The 25,560-nt window shown below is 51.7% G+C and overlaps 11 protein-coding genes across 11 annotated transcripts; 5 read left to right on the top strand and 6 right to left on the bottom strand.

The window, feature by feature from the left end:
- Positions 1–271: 271 nt before the first annotated feature.
- On the bottom strand, positions 272–727 carry J4E87_005461 (uncharacterized protein; the record flags this gene model as incomplete). The annotated part of the gene is made up of 1 exon (XM_049377074.1): positions 272–727. One exon carries the CDS (start codon positions 725–727, stop codon positions 272–274), a length of 456 nt encoding a protein of 151 aa, XP_049233299.1.
- Positions 728–1,277: 550 nt separating this feature from the next.
- On the bottom strand, positions 1,278–6,494 carry J4E87_005460 (uncharacterized protein; the record flags this gene model as incomplete). Its single annotated transcript, XM_049377073.1, has 4 exons — positions 1,278–4,227; positions 4,965–5,839; positions 5,890–6,433; positions 6,490–6,494. 4 exons carry the CDS (start codon positions 6,492–6,494, stop codon positions 1,278–1,280), a joined length of 4,374 nt encoding a protein of 1,457 aa, XP_049233298.1.
- Positions 6,495–7,841: 1,347 nt separating this feature from the next.
- Positions 7,842–11,272, bottom strand: J4E87_005459 (putative NRPS-like protein biosynthetic cluster; the record flags this gene model as incomplete). Its single annotated transcript, XM_049377072.1, has 3 exons — positions 7,842–10,488; positions 10,514–10,910; positions 10,960–11,272. 3 exons carry the CDS (start codon positions 11,270–11,272, stop codon positions 7,842–7,844), a joined length of 3,357 nt encoding a protein of 1,118 aa, XP_049233297.1.
- Positions 11,273–12,101: 829 nt separating this feature from the next.
- On the top strand, positions 12,102–13,798 carry J4E87_005458 (uncharacterized protein; the record flags this gene model as incomplete). The annotated part of the gene is made up of 4 exons (XM_049377071.1): positions 12,102–12,272; positions 12,323–12,645; positions 12,692–13,134; positions 13,182–13,798. The coding sequence occupies 4 exons, from the start codon at positions 12,102–12,104 to the stop codon at positions 13,796–13,798; spliced, it is 1,554 nt and encodes a 517-aa protein (XP_049233296.1).
- A 248-nt stretch (positions 13,799–14,046) lies between these two features.
- On the bottom strand, positions 14,047–15,546 carry J4E87_005457 (uncharacterized protein; the record flags this gene model as incomplete). The annotated part of the gene is made up of 1 exon (XM_049377070.1): positions 14,047–15,546. The coding sequence occupies one exon, from the start codon at positions 15,544–15,546 to the stop codon at positions 14,047–14,049; it is 1,500 nt and encodes a 499-aa protein (XP_049233295.1).
- Positions 15,547–16,718: 1,172 nt separating this feature from the next.
- Positions 16,719–17,745, top strand: J4E87_005456 (uncharacterized protein; the record flags this gene model as incomplete). The annotated part of the gene is made up of 2 exons (XM_049377069.1): positions 16,719–17,053; positions 17,106–17,745. 2 exons carry the CDS (start codon positions 16,719–16,721, stop codon positions 17,743–17,745), a joined length of 975 nt encoding a protein of 324 aa, XP_049233294.1.
- A 101-nt stretch (positions 17,746–17,846) lies between these two features.
- Positions 17,847–19,611, bottom strand: J4E87_005455 (uncharacterized protein; the record flags this gene model as incomplete). The annotated part of the gene is made up of 3 exons (XM_049377068.1): positions 17,847–17,918; positions 17,971–19,376; positions 19,422–19,611. 3 exons carry the CDS (start codon positions 19,609–19,611, stop codon positions 17,847–17,849), a joined length of 1,668 nt encoding a protein of 555 aa, XP_049233293.1.
- Positions 19,612–19,897: 286 nt separating this feature from the next.
- J4E87_005454 (uncharacterized protein) lies at positions 19,898–20,947 on the top strand (the record flags this gene model as incomplete). Its single annotated transcript, XM_049377067.1, has 1 exon — positions 19,898–20,947. One exon carries the CDS (start codon positions 19,898–19,900, stop codon positions 20,945–20,947), a length of 1,050 nt encoding a protein of 349 aa, XP_049233292.1.
- A 321-nt stretch (positions 20,948–21,268) lies between these two features.
- On the top strand, positions 21,269–22,348 carry J4E87_005453 (uncharacterized protein; the record flags this gene model as incomplete). Its single annotated transcript, XM_049377066.1, has 1 exon — positions 21,269–22,348. The coding sequence occupies one exon, from the start codon at positions 21,269–21,271 to the stop codon at positions 22,346–22,348; it is 1,080 nt and encodes a 359-aa protein (XP_049233291.1).
- A 441-nt stretch (positions 22,349–22,789) lies between these two features.
- J4E87_005452 (uncharacterized protein) lies at positions 22,790–23,429 on the bottom strand (the record flags this gene model as incomplete). The annotated part of the gene is made up of 3 exons (XM_049377065.1): positions 22,790–23,047; positions 23,098–23,311; positions 23,362–23,429. 3 exons carry the CDS (start codon positions 23,427–23,429, stop codon positions 22,790–22,792), a joined length of 540 nt encoding a protein of 179 aa, XP_049233290.1.
- Positions 23,430–23,731: 302 nt separating this feature from the next.
- Positions 23,732–24,982, top strand: J4E87_005451 (uncharacterized protein; the record flags this gene model as incomplete). Its single annotated transcript, XM_049377064.1, has 1 exon — positions 23,732–24,982. One exon carries the CDS (start codon positions 23,732–23,734, stop codon positions 24,980–24,982), a length of 1,251 nt encoding a protein of 416 aa, XP_049233289.1.
- Positions 24,983–25,560: the final 578 nt, after the last annotated feature.

Raw genomic sequence — 25,560 nt, 5'->3', positions numbered from 1 at the left:
TGTTAATTCTTGAGTATGAAATGAGAATATACTGAGCGCGAGATGCATCATAACAGTCGTTAGGTCATGTTGACCTAACAACACTACACATCACTATCGTCGTCATGATTGGCAACCACGAGTTCAGCGATATTATCTGCAATGTGTGTAAATGGCTAGAGCATGATTCTCAAGCTGTATAATCGTACAAACGCTATAGAAGCTAAAATGACCGTGTAGGAATCGCCGTTCCATGCACCATGTCGCGCCACCCGTTCCAGCTCCGTTTCGACTACTTGGAGAATTCGCCCTGCGATTTGCCCGGCTTCTCGATGTGCTCTGTCAAAACAACGTGCCAGCATTCCTCATACGGGGCTATGAAGGCTATATCACCTCCAATCCAATGCTTAATAACTCTTTTGACTGTCTGATCTTCACGTTCAAGAAGTGGGTGAACCCTATCGCCCTCAATCACGATATCCTTCAACGTCCACGCGATCCACATAAGATGCTCCATCCAGAACTGGCCTTTGAAGTCGAGAATGCATAAGTCGTCAGATAACTGGGCACCGGCCCTTTTCTCCGCCTTCGCAAATTGCTCGCCAATTCCGCTGAGCTTGTTTAGAGCCTTCATAGCCGCCTCGAGCTTGCTCTTTTGGCTAGAATCCAAGCTCTGTCTCGAACTGCGAACGCTCAAGAAGCACGTCTGGAGGTTCTTGCGTATGTCGTCTTTGGATGGAACATCCATCTTGGTGCTGGAGTGTTCGTTTCTGTAACCGATAAGTATCAACTTTTGATCTTAGGTCTCTGTATGCTGCTTACAAATTGTCGGGATCGAATATACACGGTTAAAGGGATGTTCGTTTACTCAAGAGTTTGGAAGACGTAGTAGGTGAGATACTTCAACTTGATCGAATAGCTCACTGTGGATGCTTTATAGTACTACAAGACTCACCGTAATCGCAGAGTCTTAACATGTAGACTGACTCGACAATTGACACGTACCCCCGTATGATTCATGGTGTAGTGACTTATCAAGTAGCAGCGGGAGGAAGAGCATGGGACCAGACGCTGTGCGAGTATGAACATGAGAACGGGAGGTGGGCGATTTCGTAGAGTCAACTCAGCCGCCAAATGAAACAGCAATGTACGGATGTGCAGAAGCTATGACGGGAGCTTGGGGCTCATAGTGATGACTTGAAGCACGTGGTTCTGAGTAACAAGACACAGACGCGATACTGCACTAAGCTCTGTAAAAGGCTCTGAACCCGAATGCACCGTGTCCACCATACGCATGACTAAACACCCTGCCCTCGCCAGTTCAACTCTGACTTGTCTTTATAGACTTGTCTGATTATGCCTAGAGCATTCTCGTCTTCAACAAGAACAGGAAGCTCACATCGCGACAACCACGCCTCTTTGTCTTCAGATGTGCCATACTCATCGATGATGTAACCGACCATCGCGACTATGGACAGCCTGATAGATAGATCCAAGACTTCTTTCGTAAACATATCGTTCTCTTTTTTATCCCTATCCAGCCTGAACTTATCGAAGTACAGGTACGAGAAGCCCTTCCATTCCAATGTTCCGCCGATGTCGGCACCATGGTCGATCAAGGCCATCGTAAGTTTGACTATTCCTGTAGCGTCACGAGGTCTTGTTATTCCAATGAACCGACTTAGATATGATTTCCAGGGTGTCGTACCGAAACAAAACAAGTTCGGATTTGCGCCTGCTTCAAGTAGAACATCAGCTACTGCCTGAGCGTTCGGATTGTCGCAAGGGCCGTCAAGAATCATCAAGAGTGGCGGGAGTTGCTGCGGGTTATCCAAAGCTAAGCTCGGATTTCGATCAAGCATATAGCTTACGGATCGAGGTGCATGGTTTGCAACAGCCAGATCGAAGATGGTCCAATTCCACGAAGCGGATGAGAGATATGTTACATGTGGGCAACTTGGAGCAAACAGGATGATTTTAGACTTTGCCGAGACTTGATGTGAAGAGCTTTCTTGGTAGTATGCGTTGATTCTGTCCAGAAACGAGCCCAAGTTTGCTACGGCCAGTCTCTCCATGTAGTTCCATATGGTTGACCAACGCGTTGCCAGGTAGTCATACGATTTTGCAATTACCCAGGGCTGATCACTATCCCATCTGAAATCTTGAATTTTTGATAATGTAGACAGTGTTGATAGAAGTGGTGTGATGAACGCAAGTTCGGAGAGAAGAGCCTCGAGATGTGTCTCAGAACTAAACGGAAGAGCCTCGTTGGTCAATGTCTCGAGCACCTTTGGTTGACGAAGGAACTCTGCAACAGTTCGGTGAGTAGGCTCTACTCGATCTAAGCACAGGTGTAATATTTCCCTCACGCACGGAACGTACAGATGAAGAAAGCCCTTCGGGAAGTTATGGCTGACTCCAAGTAAGCACTTGGTTCTGGCGGTGAATCTCTTACGCATTCTTCTCGTAACAACCAAAAGCTCTTGGGCACCCGCTTCGGTACTCACATCCGGATGATTCTGAATTATTGTACGCTCCTCCTCGTCGAGATAGATATGCCAGAGAAAGAATGAGTCGACGTTAGCGCTGATCAGCGACCGAGCACTATTCCTGCGGTACTCTGGCTCAATGGTGGATAGTATGTACATATACATGTCCCCAAGTTCACGCGGAAGGCGTTGAAGCCTCCGGCGTAAATCCAGTATTCGATCCTCGTTCGTGAGTCCGTCCAGCAACGAGTCGCACGCCAGGGAGACCCATAGAAAGACCCCTTCAGCTGCGCGGATTATCTCGACAACGAGATTTTCATAAGCAGCATCGTGGTTCGCCAGTGATGAGAATGTTACGTTCTTCTTCAGTGTGCTGTCCACGAAAGTCGCAATATCCTCTCTGGTCAATTCATGGATCTGAAAGCACCGATCTGACTCTCGTCCAAACTCAGAATCGAACTCGTTAAGCGGACGGCTGGCCACGCACATCTTTGCAGATGCGCTGGAGTGAATAATACGAAGAAGACTCATCAGGCTTCTCACATTAGGTAAACCAGCACTATCTATACTTGGCCTATCGTCGAACTCGTCAAGACCGTCGACCAGGAAGAGAACTCGGAGATCGTGTCTAGGTGCGATGGTAATGAGACGGTTGAGAGCACGGAGGAGGCTATCGTATGGAAACTGGAATTGAGGGCCGCCGGTCATCCATTCGGTGTCAGGAAAGACTTCACTAACGAGTTGTGGCTGTTGTCCCAAGACCTGATAAAGCAGCGACTGCAAGAGGCCTCTAAGAGATCTTTGCATAGGAGACCCATGTCTCCAGAAGTAATAGTCGACGATGATGAGGGACTTGGAACCTGCCCAGCGCCGACATTCTGCTTTCAAGGATGGGTGATGAGCGATGAACTTCATCAGCGTGCTTTTGCCGGCTCCTGGTTTACCTGAGATCCAAAACAGGTTCTTGGTAGAATCATCCGACTGGAGCCATCGCTTTAACTTCGACTTCTGAATCGCTTCCGCGTCATCGCTAGGATCATCAAAGATCCACCCAAAAGTCTTTTTGTGCGCGGGTTTGACTTCTTCCTCCCGGCTACGCAGCTGTGGAAAGTAAAGCGCATGCAAACACTGTCTCTGGATTTGTATCTCTTCTTTCTCGGTGATCCATTGATGCAATTGGCGCACTGAATCTTGTGTCGTATCTCCAGTCCTTGATGTCTCACCCAACGTCGTGCCTACTCTTGCTAGTTGCTTCTTCAATACTCCGATATCTTCGTCCATCCTCTGATGATGATTCTCAATGTCTGCACCGAGATGACCCATGTCTCGTTTCAAACTTGGAATGCAAGTCAAGATAATGTGAGTCGTGAGGTGCTTGGAAAGGCGATCAACATGTGCTTGCGACTCCTCTAGTTGGCGCTGTTTCCATCGTGCTTTCATAGCCATGAACGTGGCTTGCAATGAGCCAATCTGCCCTTTTCCACGGAGCGACTCTAAAAGAGCCATGTGTCTGCTGATGGCTGCCTGGCTGCGACTTGCCAGCTGTTGCAGAACGTCGTCTGTCGATTTGTGCCGCAGATCATCAACAGTACGCTGTAGGTATGTAGCCGCGACTTGCAACTCTTCGTGATCATCTATCGCACCGCTGCGAGAAGACTGGATCTCTTTTGCTGTCGTGATGATTTTTCGAGAAAGCTCGACAATCTGTATAACGTTGCATATCAGAGAGAACGCAGCAACGCCCTCCATGATGGAGCAGCTGTTGTTCGCAAGTCAGGGACGATAAGAGAAGTAAGAGAGATCTGTAGCAGAAGCAGTGACGTCCCGTAATTGATTCTGCAACAACAACGCTTCCTATTTGCTGGCTGTTAACCAGTCGCTGTCCAGATTGTGGCTGCGGCACAGCATGAGGGGTTGAGCTAACTAGTGTGGTGATACAACAACCACCCTTGTAAGCTGCATGACCACGTCCTCCTCTTGAGCCTGGTGCAAAGGAAATCAATCAATACCAACTCATATTTATCGCGCATATCCACTTCTCGCAAATCAAGGTGAAGATACAGTCAAAAGCTACGCCATTTCGAGGGCAATATTCGACGTGCAGGCTGCTGATCGCTGTTCACGCGTGTGCCGTTGGGGTTTCGAGGGGTGGATACCACCATAACGGGCTTGACACCATTTCCCAGCAACCGGGACGACAGAGATAGATCGTATGAGCCCAGAAAACTGTGGCTGATCCGTTTAACTATACTAGAAGACAGAAAGAAGAACAGAATCCGAACGGCCAGCCTGAGCTTCTGGTCACGGATGGAACAATACTCAAAAAGCTGATGTTGTACTTTCATTGTGCTCAAGGATATCTTTAGTGGCTCAATGACGCCTGCAATGCAATAATACCTGTGTGAATCCAGGCTAATGTACAGAATAATAATGCTCAAAACCTGGTAAATATACGTGAGATGGATGTGATCGAGTGGTGGAGCAGGAGAAACATACCTTATTTCATAATTACCCGCTCTCGTCATGTAGCGCACCCACTTTACACTGCTGTAGTTGCTCTTCTCAAACACCTTCAGGTATCGCACAAGTAGCCCCGAACTCGTGAACATCAACAACGAGAAGCTCAGATTGAGCGGTGGTCGGGACCACGCCTTCTGGTTGGTCATGCTGGTCAGGCTGGCCTCGGCACTCAGCACAAACTCGCTTTGCCCTGTGAATCTCGGTATCTTCCAGACGATGTTGTTGTGCTCCGGCTCGTACTTGGCTTTGCCTTGTGATGTCCGCTCGGTGATGCGCGCCGTGTTGAGGGGTGTTGGTATCCGCACGACAACATTTGTCGCGAAAAGCTTGGAGCCATAGTTGGCGCGAATAGCAATGCTGTATTCGACCTTGGTCTTGCCAACCTCGTTGACAATGGCGTGCACCTTAAAAGGCAAGTTTACGTTCTCCGTTGCTCGGTAGCGCATCAGCTCGAACTCGCCGTCGGGCGGAACAAAGGATATTATCCTGTCCGCATCGAACTTGCCCAGCTTCACGCATTGGTGGAATTGACAGTCTTCCAACGTCACACTTCCCGCTGCCGCCCTTGTAGCTTTCGCGCCTGCCTTGTTTCCAGACGGTTGTTGTAGATGATCTTCGCCCAGCGTTAGTCGGTCGTTGAGACCAAACTTGCACTCGGGTGTGCCCGAGAGGTATGCGCGCATTATGATCTGTCCGTTCACGTCGGCTCGCAGTACTGTTCCCGTCGCGGACATGAGCAGGTTGACGTCCTCGATGACATCGACGAAGGCTTCGTTCTTGCGGTACTTGATATCGGCCCGCCGCCAGGAAAGGGCGCCAGTTGCCTGCATTGTGATCTTCGAGGAGTCCTCCTGTGATATTGTCAGCTGTTGTTGCTCGGGTCGCGCTCGATGTGACCTACCATTGCCCTCTCCGACTTGACACCTTCGGTTGTAATGTACATCTTCAACGTGTCTGTCTCTGTGTTCTGTGGGTATCCAAAATCCAGAATCTCGTCCAGTAGCTCATAGACCAGTACGAAGTTGTTCTTTACGGCCTCCTCGTCGAACTTACCGAAGTAAGCCTTTCCCAATCCCACCAAGCGGTACAGAAACTCAAATACGAGCGCAGCATTGGCGTTGCTCTTGGTCACTGCGACCAGGTATATGTTCTCGTGTTTGACATGGCTAAAGGTGGTGGAGCCAAGGGTGAGGATGGGCGAGCGTACTTGGGCGTTGGAGATGACCTGAATGCGGAAGACATCGGCAAGTCGCGGGCGGCAGTCGTTGCGGAAGGCGCGAAAGATGAGGTTCTCACCCTTCTGGTTGAAGATGAGAATTCCAGAGAGCATGGCAGCGACGTGGAAGGGGACAGCGGTTGTCGGCAGGGAATTGGCTGGCTTCGGCGTGTTGATGCTCGGAGCTCCACCCACCACGCCGCCGCGGGATTGAGCTTGGACCATCTCGCTTGTAGCGATTAGGGGTCTCAGGGACGGCTTGCATCCTCGTCGTAATCAGGATACGCCATCGAAATAACATTCGAAGCAGCGATAAAAGAGCTTCAGCAGTCTCATCCAGAGTGCTACGATCAATTTTATCTGTATTCAACAGCTAGTGAGATATCTCAAAAACACGCGCGCAGAGACGGGCGCTCCTTAGATATCGAGAGCAGCATTGTCGTTCACATCGATACGGATTGAGTACGACATAGACTGTGGATTCTTTGGGGGACCAAGTCCATCAAAAGCTGCTGTGGAAACGACCTTGTAGCTTCTTCAGACTGAATTTCATACCGGTCGCTCAACCATCAGTAGTACCAGACCACGGCTTGAGCGTCGGAAGTTTCTGCGGATCCAGCTTTGCCATCAAAGCAGTGTACTCCTCCGCAGTAAAGCTTCTCTTTATCTCCTCCATTCGCATACCAATGTTATGACGCTGATGATATAGGGTCGCGTATTCTTCCTCCAACGTGGTAAACTGATTAGACGCAGGTGTACTAGGGAACTCGCCTCGAGGGTCTGGCGTCTCTTCTGTCGATATACCTGACATTGGACTACTGCGTCGTCATTATGTCTTCCGAGCAAATGTTCTCAAATTGTAATTTACCGCATACTTGATTCTTGAGGTAATTCGACGGTAGTCGGCACCAGACCTGGCGACTTCGACATGTTCTCCGGTCGATTCGGCTTTCGAGACCTGAAACGATCCTCGAATTGATCTGCTGAACTTGGCTGAGGGAGGAAGAAAGCTGTGGAATCTTGCGTATATGGCTGTGTTGTAGGGAAAGGCGTTGCACCGTAGGCACCAGGCTCAGGAGCTTGGCCATACCCAGAATACGCTGGACCTGATGTGATTTGAGGACTACCAAAGAATGAATCTGAATGGGGATGTGGGGGGCGGTCATCCGGTACCGTAGGACATTGAGGTTCCGTACGCCGTGGATCTTGGACAAAGTTAGGACGGTCTCGACTGTTTCGTAGGGACTCCCCCTCACTTTTGCCGCGCCCGGTCATATTTTCGTTATACTTTTCCATCTTGGGGTTGTGCGTTCTGTGGATGAGCGGCTGCGAACTGTCGCTTTTAGGGGTAGAGGGCGCCGCAGTGGTAGAGCTCGCACGGGTCTGCTCTTGGGGGGTTTTCATTGCCTTGGCTTGCGTCTATAAACGAAAGAAATTATCACAGGCGGCACGTTATACTTCCTCCATTTCTGAATGACTATGTATTCGTCGTTGAAACCGCTCGCTCGCTTGCATTAGCTCACGTGCGGTGAAGTCTACAGCATCGCAATATGCGAACAACTGAGGATTTGGACCACTCGATTTCTAATATTTGCGCGTATGGACTAGAAGATAATACAGCCCCCGAGGCGTGCGTTTCACATGACATCGAGCGCCTCCAATAACCCGGAGATCTCCTCTACAACTTCTTCAACGCACTGTCCAGCATCTACAGGTATCACATCCGTCTCTGATACATCAGCCGTCTCCCAGATGGCCATTTGGCTCTCCACCATATTCTCTTTCATGTAGTGACCACCTCTTCCCTTCATCCGACGCACAAGCTCTTCCGGCTCGACTTGCAAGTCCACAAACACAACCCGTAGCTTTTCATCCACCAAAACCCGGAACTCATCCCGGTATGACTTCTTCAAAGCCGAACAAGAGACTAATACGCGCTCGTGGCCTTCCTTGGTCACGGTATCGAGCGCTCGCTGTCTAACGCGCGCGAGCCAAGGGGCGCGAGCGACGTCATTGAGGGGAGTACCGGCAGCCATCGATACAATGGCTTCTTCAGTGTGTAGCTCGTCGCCCTCGATACAAGGGGCTTTGAAGTGAGTGCCGAGGCGTCGTGCGACAGTGCTTTTCCCGCTACCACAAGGCCCGGCAACTACAACGACAACGCGTCTCATCGGCTTCGCGACTGAAGTAGTACGTATCTGCCAGGCAGCACTCTGGAATTGTCTGACAAATGTCTTCACAAAGGCTGCATCCAATACAGGCGCTGTCTCAAGAGAGGGCGAGAAAGCTCTGGCGACAGTGGTATCATACGTACGCGAAGGACCGAAAATGTCCTTGTCGTACTTGGATGCGAAGAAGTCAGCAAGCTTGATGGGTGGGTTCGCTTCCGCATCCTGATTGGACTCGCGAAGCCTGCGCACCCACTCCTTGGGCTCAACTTCATCAAACTGGAGACCTGCATCTCGAAGGGCAGGAAGTAGATCGTCGCTCCAAGAGAAAGTCTTTGCGTTGGTGACATTTGCCACCACGGATCCAGCGTCGCTGAGCGAGATCTCCGTCACGGCTTTCGCGATAACGTCGACTGGTGTCCAGCTTGGGAATTCTTGCAGTCGAGGTAGCGCACCGACAGTAAGAGCGGACTGCATCATGAGAGGTATCGCTTCAGTTGAGTTCCACACGCCATGAACAGTGTCCGCGACGATCTGACCGACGCGCAAGACTCGCGCTTTGACACCGGTCTCCTTCGCTGCAGCCAAGCACAAGTGTTCGGCAACACATTTGCTCTGGGCATATCCCATACCCTGGGCCCAGTCAAGCTCGGCTAATTGCTCAGGCGTGCGTATATCGGGGCATCGTGCGACGGTACTGACCGAAGAACAAAAGTCGAAGGATGCAGGCTTGATCGATGACGAAGCCAGGCAGAGATCGATCAGGTGACGCACACCAGCAATGCAGTCCTTCTCAAATGACATCAGGTTCTTGTTAAAGTTGACGCTCCATGCGCAGTGAATAACACTGGTAAGACCTGAAGCAACACGCGCATAAGTCGTATCGTCTAAGCCGAGATGGGGCTCGGACAAGTCAGAAGGTATGGCTTGTATTTTCCTGCGTCCGGAGAGCGAAAGGGTGTGGTACAACTTTCGCTGTATGAGAGACTCTCGAACCCGGCGAGCTGCTGTCTTGTAGTCTTTCGCTCGTACAAGACAGTAAACTATGTCGATATCCGAGCGGTGGAGTAGTTGTACAAGAACATGAGCACCAAGCGAACCAGTCGCGCCAGTAAGCGCAGCTTGACGTCTAGCAATGGGCTCGAAGTTGCTGTATTGAGCAATAAGGTCTTGCATTTGCGCAGTGACCGACACAACTTGTTCTTCTTGCCCGGTGCGAAGACTGTCGAGATGTGCGGCGAGAGATGCAATAGAAGGATGGTCAAATACCACATTCTGGCCGAGCTTCTTGTCACCGATGTCAACGTTCTTGAGAATCTCCGTCCGGATTTGGATCGATTGCAGCGAGTCCAGACCTAGCGAGAAGAAATCTGTGGTACGTCCAATTTCCCCTGCCTGCGTCAACTGTTTGGCCAGGACAGTACATAAGAAATCCTCAAGTTCCGGAACGGTCAATGTTTTGAGATCTCCTTGAGCCGATGCAGCAGCATCGTATGCGTTGTCGATCTCATTGGCATATTGCTTGTAAAACTGTTGTCTTATCACACTGCCTTTGTCGGTACGCGGAAATTGACAGCCATACGGTAGGATCTGAACCATGTCCCTGGATATCCTGGCGTACGCTTCGGCCGTCCGATTCGCCGCTTCAATAACAGGCCAGATCTCATCCAAGACTTTCGATTTCGGCATACCCTCGATTGCTGGGACAACAAGAACGCCAAGGTATGGTCGACCTGAACCAAAGACAACCGTCTCAGTTACAGCTCGATGGGACCGGATCGTTCCTTCCATCATGACTGGATTGAACTTCTCGCCATTCACCAATACGATTGTATCATCGAGACGCGCAATGTATTTCCATGCCTTCTCGATCGTAGGGTGCGGTTCGAACAGGTCTTTCGTGGCGTAACTGCCATCTGGTAGGTTCGAGGCGACTTTCGCTGGCCAACCCGGCAGAACCGTGCATTCGTAGAGATTGGGTCCGCACGATACCCATCGAAGATACGGCGATAGTTTCGGCGACTCGCGAACGTAGTTCCATACCTTGTCGTCGGCAGGTCGGAAGGATGTCATGAGTTGGCCTACTTCAGTGCTGCTCATCGTAAGCTTGGCTTTGCTGTAAGTGATCACATGAAACTTACGCCCCATAGTGGCCGACAAGATTGACCCCGCTGTTCACCAATAGGTCGCCCAGCGCGTCTGGGCAGGCACTCCCACCGTACATGACGATCTTGAGTTGCTTCAATAGCTCGATCCCCTCATATGTCTCAGAGAGAAGCTTGAGCGCATAAGGCACACCATAGAAGATCTCAAATCTATGCTGCCTCAATATCGTAGCCAAATAAGATTGGGTCAGGGGCAGGTCGGCGTTGTAGATATGGATGGATTTGCCGCTGTATATCGCGCGGAAGAAGTTGCAAATGCCGTGATTGTGATACAGCGGAAGGGTAATGAATGCTTTCATATCCATACTGATGGCATAATTGGCGATTGCACTTCTCTGTGGCTGGTATATTGGCTTCGGCAGTCCGGTAGAGCCTGTCCTCATATTAGCTCAAACACCAACAGACTGTTAGACAGAACATACCACTGGAGTGTATAATGTAGATGTTGTTCGAGGCTTCGATTGTATGGTCGAGCTGGTAGTCAAGGCGGGTGTCTGCATGGACTTCAACAGGAAAGTTGTAAGTGTTAGGCCTAGCAATTTCGCCGATCTGCAACCCTGATATGGCTTTCTGAGCATCGATTGCAGATCGCGCATATCGTGAATCTGCCAGCAGATAGGTGGCTCCGGTGGTGGTGATGAGAGAGTCGATAGCTGCTTGAGATATACGCGTTGAAAGGAAAAGTACCGTATGGCCGAGTTTGGTAAGCGCGAGCATCGAGACGATGTAGTCCATATTACTTGGTCCAAGAACGGCTACTGTGGTTGGCGTCTCCGCAGAACTCGATCTTGTAGGGATGAAGGTCTGATAGTGTCGAGCTACTCTGTACGCAAAGACGTCCAGCTGCTGCATGGTATAATCCACGAAGTCAACCCCAGAGCTCGGGTACGATACGATGGTGACATGAGGATCACGACGCGCGCGATGCCGGACGAGCGCATCGACTGTTTTTATTGAGGATTCGTCCGGTTGAAGGAGGCCGTCTCGCGCATGTCTGAATGTGGATGGTGGTGTTGACGGCCGTAGTGGCGCAGGGATAGCTATCTGCGCTGGTGCCATAGTGATTGTGGCTTGTAACAAAGGCTTGCTCGAAGTGATATGAAAGAGAGGCTGTGCTTTGAGAGGTCAAAACCGATGCTAATCGTCGAATTATTATCTGTCGGTTCTTCCTGTGCAGCTGCGTTCCCCGGTTTCGACCACAACGTTGGGGTGAGGTGGAGACTTGCATACCTGCATACATCCGAGGGGCGGAAACGCTTTTGATTTGACCGGATTCTCGTTAGCTTCGGAAAACCATCCGCGAGGGAGCTGATTAGATGATTGTCGTGATCGGGCTTGGTGCAAGAACTACTTTCCCCGCAACTAGCTTTCTCCAGGAAACCGAAAAACCGGGGTGCCACATGTTTCTCCGCAATCCAACCGCCATCAACATGGTGTGCCGCGACCATTGTCATGTGTATAAAGCGTCTGGCATCCGACATTGCTGATGATCATCGCATCCCGGGTTTCGCGTCGACCTGGTATACTTCATTCCTCTTTTCCATTCATCGCAATGTCTCCATCAATGGACAAACACGAAATCCAATACATCGATGAAAAGGCAGACTCCATCGATTCGCCCAAGCCGCATCAGATCGTCAAAATCGACAACTTCCAAGTTCTAGGTCTGGCACCTGAAGATGCGGACTTTTACATCAACTACACGGAAGAAAAAAGGAAAAGAGTAATCCACAAGGTAAGAAACCGCCGATTCTGTGCGTCGAGTGACCCGCTGATGATTCGTAGGTCGACATTCGCTTGGTGCCGATGCTTGCAGTCCTTTACCTCATCTCCCACATCGATCGAGCGAACATCGGCAATGCGAAGATTGAGGGCATGGTCACAGACCTGGGTCTTGACGGTGTGCAATGGAACATCGTGTTATCAGTGTTCTTCGTGCCGTACATTCTTCTTGAAGTTCCATCCAATATTCTCTTGAAGAAGTTCAAGCGTCCATCCTACTACCTCGGCATACTCATCGTCTGCTGGGGTATCATCATGACCATGATGGGCGTGGTCAAAGGCTTCGTCGGTTTACTGATTACCCGTATTCTTCTCGGAGTGTTCGAGTAAGTTTGCGGCATAGCACATTGTTTCTGCGCTGACGAGATACAGAGCTGGATTCTTCCCAGGCGCGATCTATCTCTGCTCTTACTGGTACATGCCAAAGGACCTTGCGACGAGGATCTCTTACTTCTATTGTGCATCAGCATTGTCTGGGGCGTTCAGTGGTCTGCTTGCTGCGGCCATCGCCAAGATGGATGGCGTTGGTGGCTACGAAGGCTGGAGATGGATATTCATCTTGGAGGGGATTGTAACCGTCGCCCTCGGTGTCTCGTGCTTCTTCCTCCTGATCGATTCTCCTGCGTTGAGCGGACGGTGGTTGAAACCCGACGAGATCCGCTTCCTCGAACTCCAACGATTCATCAAAGACGGCGGAAGATTCGGAGAGGAGCAAAAGGAGGGCTTCAAGTGGAGCGACTTGAAGGCCGTGCTATGCAACTGGCGCCTGTACATGCAAGCATACATCCTGCTTTGCATATCGGCATGCTCATATGGTATGTGTAACTCGCAACCCGACCAGACACTGGCTAACAGTATGTAGGGACCAAGTTCACCTTGCCTACCATCACAAAGAGTATGGGTTTCAACAACACTAACGCCCAGCTGATGACGGTACCACCGTACGTGGCTGGTGCTTTGAGCTCCATCTTCTTTGCGAAGCTCTCGGACAGGTTTTACTGGCGTTTGCCGTTCGTTGCCATTCCTCTCTCTTTCATCTTCATCGGGTACGCCGTAGTCATCTCATTCGATGGCGATCTGGGTGGCAATATCGGCCCGGCATTCTTTGCCATCATCCTGACATGCATGGGCATCTACCCCATTCAGCCGGCCGGAAGCAGTTGGGCAGCCAACAACCTTGCTCCATCGTCCCGCCGTGCTATCGGCGTTGCCTTCAACATCTGCGTCGGTAACATCGGTGGTGTCATCGGCAGTTACATGTACCTGGAGAGCGAGAAGCCCAAGTACTACACTGGCTTCGGACTGTCGCTCGCGTTCGGCGCGACCGGCTTCATTGTCGCATTTCTCCTGGAGTTGTCGTACAAGTGGGGCAATACGAAGAAGGCGAGGCTTAGCGAAGACGAGATTCGGGCGAAGTACACGGATGAGGAGCTCTTGAACATGGGCGACAAGTCGCCGTTATTCCGGTACACTCTGTAAAGCAGGCGTTGGGGCCTTAGTTGCTAATGTTTCATATCGGCGGAAGTCTTACAGTCGACTTCTGTGTCGGGAAGGAGCTTTATCGCGAGCTCAATGACCACGGGTACTCTGGGGTCAATTCAATATTAAAGTGTACCCTGAAGGTATACATATCTTCTGTTTGACCAATGTGATAACCTTGGGTGTATTGTATACGTTAACGTGAATTTTCCGTCTCGCGTCCGTGAACTCTAGGAACACAAAAGCCATTACGATGCGTTGTTCACCCAGGCTGAGATATCGTCCACTTCGGGAAAAGGACCGAAAGCAGAGGCATCGAGGTCAAGCCAGTCAGTCGTCTGCCAGTCATCGAGAAAGTTCTGCAACCCTGGCGTGGTCATGTCCATCGGGCTACCAAAAAGTGGCTGCCAGTTTTGCAAATCCGGTTCCTGTATCGCATCTCCATCCAAAGGCGGTGGGATTCCGCCATTGACCGCAGCTGATGATGCTAGTACTGGCTCCCGATGGGGTATGGCTGTTTTTCTCTTTGCTTCTGTGCGGAGTTCCTGCAGGATGATGCTGTATCGTCGCGAGGGCGAGTTCGATGCTGTTGCCTGGGCGAGATGCTGCAAACAGCTCTCGGCTTGATCTAGGATACCGCGAGGATCCTCAGCTGACGCTGAGTTGTGTGTACTCTGTTGAATGGCCCACACATAGACCACAACCAAAGCACAGAAACAGACGTAGTGAGTCCACCAAAACGCATGGAACAATCGACCCTCTCGTGCCATACGATCAACTGCTTCCAACACTGATCTTGCCGCTGCAATGCACTCTGTGAGACTGTCTTGGGCAAGAGCAGTCATCTCTACATTGCTACGCCTGGCATTCTTGAGGAGAAATGGGCGGTGGGCTAGTATTACAGCATGACAGTAGGACAATTTGAGTGCGGTTGCCTGCCGTCGGAACGTAGGAATAAGACTGCTAGGGTTGACGGCGCCAAGGAAGGGTGGTAGCGATGCTTTCCACTGGCGTAACTCTGCCCCAAGGCGATGAGAGGCTGCAAGTCGGACCTGATCCGGCACCTGAGAACGGATTAGTCGATGGGTGGAGCTGAAGGGCGTGGTGTGCAAACGTACAGGTTTGATCGAATAAACCTCTCGGGATATCTTTTCGGCAATTTGTGCCAGCCGTGCATGATACACGAGCGATTCTATGTGACAGTCGTCTGTGTTCTTAGTATTTGGGCCGGTGCTGGTCATGTCTTCGTCATTGACAGCGTCGGGAAAACCTTGGTCGATGTCTTCGTCGTGGTAGTGTCTGGGCCGCCCGAATATGACACCAAGATATTTGTCCAGTGTATATGCCACCCAGTATGTGCGCTTTCTACACTGTTCACCTATGTAGTCGCGTTTAGTGGCATTCGCTTGACGTTTGCGATCGTCTCTGCGATGCAAACCCAACGCTGAGATAATCTGTAGGGCATGGCCAAACGTATACCACGCTTGGTTGAAGCGACATGACATGAGAAGGTACAGGACCTGTATAAGCCTGCACTGAGCTGACTCGAGCTTTGGGATACCAGTCTCAGCTTGTGTTAGTCGTAACGCTTCAGTGAAGAGCATATCGCTCTGCGACTGCGCGTCGGCTTGACTTGCTGGCGAAGTACCGCTTTCACCGCTCGCCTTTTCTTCGTGGAACGAAGCAATAGCTAGTACAGACAAGACCACTGCAGTCTTGGCACGACCGACATCTACGAGGAGAGCCATCATCAGTAAAACTCAATTATCTTTAATCAGGCGGTACATACTATGAAAGAGGGCTTGGTTGAGTTTTGCGTTCTCAGACACAGTCTCCAACCAACATTCAACGGTAGGTCTGTGTAGCAGCCGATATGTCGCAATGCACACATCAAAATATAGATGAAGAAGCTGGCGACTACGATCCAGGGATGGCATCTGCAGTTGGCCACTTTCCAGGAAGGGCTTGTCACCAGCACTCATGAGTAGCTGGCGGTCTTCATTGGAGCCTATCACGACCTGACTGCTTTCTTTGTTGGAGATGCGCCGCCATGCGCGACTTAAGAATGAGAGACCAGACGTTGAGTCGGAGTATTGCCCAGCTGCGATCTCAAGCCCAGGGGAAGCTCGCGAAGGAGGCTCCGTCTCTTCCCCAACGCGACGGTTGCCGCCTACAGCCATGCTCGGTGCGACACTGAGTATAGCATGAGGATAGCCTGGAGCAGACGTGGTGCGCTGAGGGCTAGCAACGGCGGGACCAGAAGGGCGCGGGGAGACTACCTTGCCTCTCAGGTAGACGGCTTCGTACTGGCATGTTAGACCCCGGCGGATACAGCTCGCACACGGCTGGTCGCCGGAGCACTTTGACTTCCTCGTCTTGCACACATCGCATGCTCTCGTGACTTTCACCAATCGTTGCCTGGTATTGTTGGTGCCCGGCGCGACATCAAGGCTCCGCTTCTGTGGTACCGCCGTGTTGCTGGGTGTGTTTGACATGGCGGAGGGAGAAAGAGGCGGGCACGTTTCCGAGAATCCGTGCGGATGAATTAGCTCCGCTCGCCAACCTCCCCATTTCAATCCCGAGGCACTTGACGGAACTCGGATGCCTTAGTCCAGCCACTGCACGAATTGGAGGTCATCACAGGATGTAGTGCCGCGCATCCTGCTGGGTCCTGTCCTTGCCCTGGTGTGGTCAATTGATGATGCCTTCTCCGTCTCCGGTTCCGACAGTGTTCCGACAGCCTCGCGCCTTCGGTACCTAGGCAGTCATGGAAGATTCACTATGGATGTATATATCGACCAGATGGCAGTGCGTCCTGTCAAGACATCGCACACTATCTCTGCATTATACTGCATACCCCTGAAGCCCGCCCATCTGATCCCACCTAGGCATTACCGTATCGCGTCGCTATACAGCAACCATGCCTCTCCCCACACACTTCACCCTCAACACAGGCGCGCAAATACCGGCCGTGGGCTTCGGCACATGGCAAGCGAAGCCTGGCGAGGTTGAGCGCGCCGTCGAGACAGCGCTCAAAGCAGGCTACCGTCACATCGATTGCGCTGCCATCTACCGCAACGAAGCTGAAGTGGGTGATGGCATCAGGAGGAGCGGTATCCCTCGCTCCGACATCTTCCTCACTGGCAAGCTCTGGAATACCAAGCATGCGCCCGAAGATGTAGAGGCAGCACTCGATAAGTCGTTACAGGACCTTGGTGTTGAGTATCTCGATTTGTTCCTGATGCATTGGCCTGTGTATGTTCAACCCTTGTCTCGCCGCACGCACAGTGTACTAACATGAATACAGTGCCTTCAACGGTGCTACAGGGAAGTGGTTCCCACTGCGCGACAGTGGCGTCTTTGACCTTGCTGACATCGACCCTGCGACAACTTACAAGGCCATGGAGAAGCTGCTCGACACCGGCAAGGTACGCGCTATTGGCGTATCCAACTTCACCGTCAATCGCCTCAATGATCTTCTTTCTAAGACCGATGTTGTGCCGGCGGTAAACCAGATCGAAGCACACCCATATCTCCAACAACCTGCCTTGTTCGACTTCTGCAAGAGCAAAGGTATTCTCATCGAAGCTTATTCACCCCTCGGGAACAACCAGACGGGAGAGCCACGCACAGTCGACGACGAGCTTGTGGGCGTAGTGGGGCAAAGACTGGGCATGGATGGCGGCCAGCTACTTGCGAGTTGGGGCATTCAGCGCGGCACTGTGGTGCTGCCCAAGAGTGTTACACCCAGCAGAATTAAGAGCAACATGCAAGTCAAAGAGCTACCGAAAGGTGCATTCGATGAGCTGAGCGGGTTGGAGAGACACAAGCGATTCAACGTCCAGTCGCGATGGGGATTCGATATATTTGAAGAACTAGGCGCAGAGGAGGTACGAAAAATCGCAGAAGATTGCGCGGAGGAGAACAAGACGAAATTTACAGTATAGATAGATTGAATCGTGCACTCTCAGGAGGCCGTTGAATTCAATACATCTCATATGTTCCAGAAACAAAGCTGCAAGGAAACGACTTCATGAATCATGGTTTATCAATTCCCAGATTGACGGAACTTGATACGCATGACGGTCTTATCAATGGGCCGCGAGGTGATGGACATGGTCTGTTCATAAGTTAGTCTCGTACTCACTGCGAGGGACGGTAAGACAGCTTACGTTGATTAACTCGGACTTTGTTTTGTACTTGCCCATCTGGTCCCTAATAGGCTGACCGGCTTCGTCTGTCTCAACTTCTCCAAGTCCGACCTTGACAAAGTCATATCGTCTCATCACACATGCGAGAATGACTCGGGCTTCCATGTTCGCGAGTTCCTGGCCAATGCAATTGCGGGGTCCTCGCTCAAAAGGTCTCCACGCACTGATGGGAATCTTGCTCTCGCCAGCACTTGATCCGTCGACTTCAGTAGAAGCGCTGCTTGTATCAGAGTCGCCGACCCAGCGCTCTGGGACGAACTCATTTGCTGTCTCTCCGTAAACTTTGGGGTCTCGTTGGATGAGATGATGGCAGATGTATATGACGCAATTGTCAACAAGCACGTCCTCTCCGTCCGAAGTGCGTACTTTGAAGTTGTTGTGAGACATTCGGGCAGAGGCTGCTGGAGGCCACAGTCGCAAAGCCTCTTTGATGCATGCAGAGGTGTATTTGAGCGCTTTCATGGTCTCATCTGGCCGCTTGAAGAATACATCGTGTGGTTCTGCGTCACCGAAAACGGCATCGTGCTCCGCGCGGATCTTCGCGAGGCAATCCGGGTGTATAGAGAGGGCGTAGAACAATCTCTGTAGGAGAATGGACGTGGTATCGTGACCTGCAAAAAGAAACGATTTGACTTGATCCGCAGTACTTTGCAGGACATAGGGGGTCAGTTCATCAGTGCCTTCCAGCGCTAGCGCGAGTACCGATCGGTCTTTCTTCTCCTTTGTATGATGCGCTGATTTGATGTCTGCAAACTTCTCTACAACACACGCCTTTACAGCCGAGTCCAGTCGTCGGCTGTAGATGTATTTCTTGGCGCGCATTACTGGGTTCAACCAGGATGCCATAAGACCGTTGTCCCCAGCATATACATTCTTCAGCGTGCGGAAGTTTCGGACGATGGGATGGACGTGTTCGCTGTCGCCCTGGGCCTTGCAATCGATATTAGTAACTAAACCACCAATGATATCAAACGTGACATCGGTGCAATAGCCATCCATCTCGGCCGCGGCACCGGAAGTTGCTAACGCGTCGAGCTTCTTCATGAACGTTTGCGTTTTGTCAACCATAACAGGAAGCAACGAAAGCAAATGCTGCGGCGCGAAGCCTGGATTGAAGGTCTTGCGAAGCCCTCTCCAGGATTCGCCATTCTCGCTGATCAGGGAATACTTCCCAATCAGGTCCCCCATGCCCCCTTGAACAGTTGGAGATTTGGTAACGCTGTACTGCTGCGTCTTGCTGGCTCTGGAGACCTGCTCCGCCATCGCATGGGACGCAATGAGGAGAAGTGGAAGCTGTACAGGCCTCGTGTCGAAGAACATGTATTCTGGGCTGCCTTGAGCCTTCCATATGTTTTCGAAAACATAGTCTGGCTGCTATTAGTGGTGACCATGCAGAGGGCTGTGGATCCTACCTGGATGAACGGTACTACTTATGTTCTTGTATTCCGCCGCGATATGGCCGAGGTGTCCAAAGAGAAAACTCGATGACAGCTTACTGGGAATGTGCGCGAATCGCTTGAAGCGCCATTGGCTTACTTGGAGATACAGCAGCCACACGACAGCAGGTATCAGCGCTAGTACGGCGTACGAGGGATACGACATGACTGAATGAAGCAAAGCCCCATATGTTTCGACAGGATAGAGATGATTAGTCCGTTGTAGTCAGCTGGGTTGCTTTTGTTCGTGCGGTGTGAGGGTTGGCAGCTTACTGTAGGCTCCCGGGTCGTGCTCGGGCCCTCGGCGTTAGATGAGAAATCCAAGAATCGATGATGTAGACAGGGTCCGGACGAAACATCCAGCGAAATCGGCACGGCCCGAAACTACGCGCAGTATATGAAGACACGGTTACGGCTGTTACCTATGGATCATCCACACAGCAGATCCTACCATGACCGTCTTTGAAGCCATACCACCACCATCCCATGCGCGTCTAGACGCCTCCCTTACCGACGCGCCGCTGGACACGGACAAGCTCGTGTCGCAACAGTCTGCAACACCCCAAGAGAAGGCGAAAACGGTGCTGTACCTGGCCTATGGCTCGAACCTCTGCAATGAAACCTTCCGAGGCGTGCGCGGTATCCGTCCGCTTTCACAGGTCAACGTACTTGTTCCCTCGCTGAGGTTGACCTTCGATCTCCCAGGCTTCCCCTACAAAGAGCCCTGCTTCGCCAACACAGCACTGCGCGTACCGGACGCGCAAGACTACCACAAAGACCGATGGCACAAGGGCCTGGTGGGCGTTGTATACGAGGTGACGCTGTCCGACTATGCGCACATCATTGCGACGGAAGGTGGAGGCAGCGCCTACGACGATATCTTGGTTGACTGCTACGTGCTACCGCCCTCCGACACAGTCCCCACCACGCCCGATTCGAAGCCCTTCAAAGCGCACACGCTCTTCGCCCCCATTGTCGACAGCGAGAACAGAGTACAAACCACCGACCGCGTGAAGCGCCCCGACCCAAGCTACGCGCAGCCCTCGGCACGATACCTCAAGCTCATAACCGATGGCGCCGCCGAATGTAATCTTCCAAACGAGTATCAGGAATACCTACACAAGATACGCACATACACCATCACAACCAAGAAACAGGCAATGGGAAAGGCTATCTTTATGGGTATCTGGATGCCGTTTATCGCGTTCATCTTTGCAATGGGGAGGAAGCTGCAAGATAAAAAGGGAAGGTCGCCTTGGTGGCTAGCGAAGCTCAGTGCCATGGTCTTTGCGGGCATGTGGATCAGCTATGACAGCGTTTTCAAGAAAACATTCGGTGATGGAGAAAGGACGATAGGCGACTCTACATTGCCGATAAGCAATGCTAGAAGTGGGACGGGTTCTTCTACTCGACAAGATGCGGAGAGTGAGGGTCTGCTAGAAGAGTTTGTGGAAACCATGTACGAGCCACGAGCGATTGGGCAAAAACGCGAACTTCGATAAGATGTGACAACCTAGACTAGCATTTGGAGGCGATGGACAAAAATATCTATGCGATATAAAATTTAAGTGACGTTTCCAGGCTCCACCAAACTGTGTTTGCATAGAGCGCAGCTGCCTTACAAGTCCAATCTAGGATCCACCCTCTAGCTGGATGTTCTCCATCATCCCAGCAAGAACCGGCGAACACCGACAATCCCCGTCCGCCTCCGATAGAACTAGTCTTACAAAACAGAATCTTTCAAAAAAAGCCAGAAACCGAATTTGTTTGAACATTTTATACCACAAATTCGTTTTCAGAGTTCCCTATACAGACACATCACAATGTGCAAATCAGCCACCCACGACTTCCTCGCAGACCTCCCAAAATGCGAACATCACCTCCACCTCGAAGGCTGCCTCAGCCCAAGCCTTCTCTTCACTCTGGCCTCCAAGAACAACATCACCCTGCCATCTCCATCTGAAGATGTCGCTTACACGTCGCCCGCAACACTTACAGAACGGTACTCGCATTTCACGAACCTAGACGATTTCCTGGCGTACTACTACCGCGGCATCGCAGTCGTAGTGCATGAGGAGGACTTTGAGATGCTAGCTTGGGAGTATTTCACAACAGCAGCTCGAGACGGCGTTTGCCATGCAGAAGTATTCTTCGATCCACAGAGTCACACGGACCGAGGCATCGATTTTGACGTCGTGGTACGTGGTTTCAATGCGGCAAGGAAACGGGCGGAGGAAGAGCTGGGGATAACGAGTTGTCTCATCATGTGTTTCCTGAGGCACATGCCTGTCAGTTCAGCTGCGGAGACTATGGCAGCGGCTGTCAAGGGTGGGCACTTTGATCTCGAGAGCGGAGACGGTCAGGAGCGCGCTATTGCTGGTCTTGGGTTGGACTCGTCCGAGGTTGGGTTCCGCCCAGAGCTCTTTGTCGACATGTATCGCGAGGGTGAGAAGAGGGGGTTAAGAAGAACAGCGCACGCGGGTGAAGAAGGAGATCCGACGTACATCAGCGGTGCACTCGACGCACTACACGCTGAGCGCATCGATCACGGCATCCGTCTTACCGAAGATGTTGAACTGCTCCGTCGGGTAGTAAAGGAGGAGATACTCCTGACCGTTTGTCCGCTGAGCAATGTCTGCCTCCAAGCTGTGGAAAACGTCGGCCAAGTACCTATCAGGACATTCCTCGAAGCAGGAGTCAAGTTCAGTATCAACAGTGACGACCCAGCTTACTTTGGTGGATACATTCTGAACAATTATTGCGCGGTGCAAGAGGCTTTCAACTTGAGTATGGAGGAATGGAGGATAATCGTTAGCAATTCTATTCACGGCAGCTGGATAGGGGGAAAGCGGAAGTCCGAGCTGCTGGGTCTGCTCGAGGCTTGCATGAGCAAACATGCTTAAGTGTATTCGTACAAGAGTTGAGGCACGAGGGGGCGAGAAGGTTGTCAAGGGGGATTCAAAGGCTGGTACGCTAGGTGATCGGCTATTGAACACCGTCTAGCTCTTCTATAGTCTTTCGATGCGTGGTAAGACCTTCAGCGAAGAGGTCCTAGGTGCCCTATCATTTAACTCTAGTTATTTATGAATTCTGCGAAGATCATCTAGCTATACCATAAATATAGCGATGTGGTTGAGCGCACGACGATAATGACGTACACTAGTCGATCGTTGGAGAGAAGCTAATATCGGGTCTGTATCAAGTCAGCACCACTCCGAGAACAGCTTTGGTGTCTCCCCATACACGCTTTCCAATAACACACACAGACGCGTCTTCTAAAGTGCCCTTTTGATTCTGTTCATTGCTCGTGGGTATCATATCCTTCCATACGCAGTCTTAACCGTCTAGTCCGAGTCGTCGCTCACATCCATCTCCATCTCCGCGTCCGAGTTCTCATCCTCCTCTTCTTCGTCGCGCCCTCTCTTCTGACCCTTGGCGGCGTCTTGTGCATTGACCGGAACTGCTTTCTCGGGTGCGGTGCCGAAGCCTGCGGGCTGTGCAGACGCTTGTTCGGGCTCGTCTTCGCGCTCCGGCTCGGGCATCTTGTAGGTGCCATCTAGTTTGGCTACTGTGTCGGACTTTGTCTTTGCGTATGCGATTTGCTGCCTAGTGTAAGCATGTTTTCTTCGTTCGTAATTCGGGAATCACGTACCATGTCCTTGCCAAAGAAAGTGAAGCCCTGTAGAGCGCGCATGGCCTGTGTTGAGGAATCGACGTCGCGGAAGACAACGTGCGCCTGGCCTCGCATCTTCATGGTCTTGAGCGCGACAACATCGAGTATGACACCATATGTCGCGAACAGCATGTACAGGTTCCGCTTAAGGTCTTCTTTTTGTAGCTTGTCGGGGAGGTTGCGCACGTATAATCTGTTTGATATCAGCATATATTCCGTGCATTGGGGTCAGGGTAAACTCACGTGCGGTTCGGGATTCCCTCTTTGGAGACGGCGACAGTGCCTGGCGGTCCTCGCGCCGAAGTAGCCATGATGTGTGGAATGCGACTGCTGGGCGTCGGTGGTGAGGGCAAGCTCCCCGCAGAAAAGCGCGGCCAAGCCAAAATGTTCGGGGACGTGCATCGTCGCCGCCGCGGTCCCTGGAACGCGAACGGCAGTCGCGAACCACGCGCCCACCACCTTCACCGTCTAAAAGAGGAGGACTGCGGTATGGGCTTTGGGTCGCTTACCTCACGAGAGCTGTGGAGTATCCACTAACGCCAGCATTCGCCATCCTTCGTTGACCAGCCTCGTCGCAACACCCCAATCACGCCGCTACACCCACGACTTCACTATGGCATCACCAGCTGTCCTAAGCCCACGGCCGAACCCACCCGGCGCAGCCTTTCAAGATGGGGCCAGGGCTAGAACTCTCGCGCTTCCAAGCCACACAACCAAGCCCACAAAGTCACCAGCTGTACCGTCCACAGCCCCAGCAGAAGACAGAGGCATGGATCTCGCCGAGCAGATGAACGACCGGGTGCGCAGCCAATTCGTCATGGGCCAGAAACTAGGAGAAGGTACCTATGCGGTAGTCTTCCAAGCCCACTACGTCAACAACCCCAAGAAGCTCGTCGCCATCAAAAAGATCAAACTCAACGCCGAGTACCCCAACGGAATCGCCCCAGACGCCCTCCGCGAAATGCAGTTTCTCTTCGAAATCGACCACCCCAACGTAATAAAGCTACACGACGTCTTCTCCAGCAAAGACCAAAACCTGTCCTTCGTACTCGAACATCTGCCCCTGGGAGACCTGGAGGCGCTCTGGAAGAACAAGGAAATCACATACACAAAGGCGGATATCAAGTCTTGGATGAACATGCTGTGTCAGGGAATCTGGTTCTGCCACGAGAACTTCGTCCTGCATCGCGATATCAAGGGTAGTAACGCCCTGATTGCCGCCGACGGAACAGTCAAGCTTGCCGATTTCGGTCTTGCGCGGAGTTTCGCAGATCCAGGAACGAAAATGACTACCATGGTCATTACACGCATGTACCGTCCGTTGGAGTTGCTGTACGGCTGCTCGCACTACGGCGGCACAGCTGACATGTGGAGTATCGGAGTCCTAATGGCAGAACTGTGTATCCGCAACTGGTTCCTCTACTCTGACACCGACATCCAACAAGTCGCCACCATCTGCGAGAAGTTCGGAACGCCGACCGAGGAAACCTGGCCAGGCGTGTCTTCTCTCCCATACTACGTTGCGCCTGAGAAGCAAACCGGTCCACAGGGTTCCACAGCCTTCAGACAGACACGTCCTCGCGTGTGGTGGAAACAACAGTTTCCTGCCCTGGGAGACGACGGCTGCGACTTTATCAAGGGTTTATTGACACTGGACCCGGCGAAGAGGTACACGGCTCGCAAAGCGCTAGAGGATAAGTGGTGGACCAACGCACCCCGGCCCACGAAGAAAGAAAACTTGCCCAAAGAAGGTGGTGGGGCAAAAGCCATGGGAGAGGATCTCAAGCGGAGAGGCGGAGAGATGCCTACCAATGGTCGCGCCGACAAGGTAGCTCGGAAGCTTGACTTTGGCTCCATGGGGTAGATCATTCTATCCAAGGGGAAAACCAAAACATCCCCGGAGCCTACATCGACGCTAGATCTTCTCGTTTGCTTGTTTTTGCCCTAGTGTAGGCTACAGGCCTGGTCAGTGTCTTCCCTGTAGCTTGTAGGAGGTGTGGCTGCGTTCCGGCTTCTCCCGATCAAGTGGTTCGATCGAGTGGATCCCTTGGATCTGACATGGCGTTTGGGCGTTTGGAGCTCGGTTCAAGGGAACCTGCATACGGGTAGGGCTTTCCGTTTAGACTAGGCTAGTTATGCTGCATTTCTTGGAGTCTGGGGTTGGGTGGTGGTAGCTTTGTTTCGGTGTAACAACTACCGAAGCTCAATACACATGCGATGCTGTACATTTTCGTCCCATGTATACTTTAAAGCGAGTGTATATTTATTCTTTGGCCTCCTTCTGCAGCAATGTAGTAACGACTATGATGTCAAGCGGCCTTGCTTTAATGTGTCATAACCTGATGTACACACTGCGCTATGGCATGTCTGTAAGTATACCGGGACAAAATCCACTAGATACCTCCTAGGCCTATGATCTCCTGAACATAATCAATTTGTAAT

This window comes from Alternaria ethzedia (assembly GCF_023757985.1).
Source record: "Alternaria ethzedia strain BMP 0044 chromosome Unknown scaffold_11, whole genome shotgun sequence".
Classification (NCBI taxonomy): Eukaryota; Fungi; Ascomycota; class Dothideomycetes; order Pleosporales; family Pleosporaceae; genus Alternaria; species Alternaria ethzedia.
Note: the sequence above shows the minus strand (reverse complement) of the source record. Positions and strands in the feature narration are given on the sequence as shown.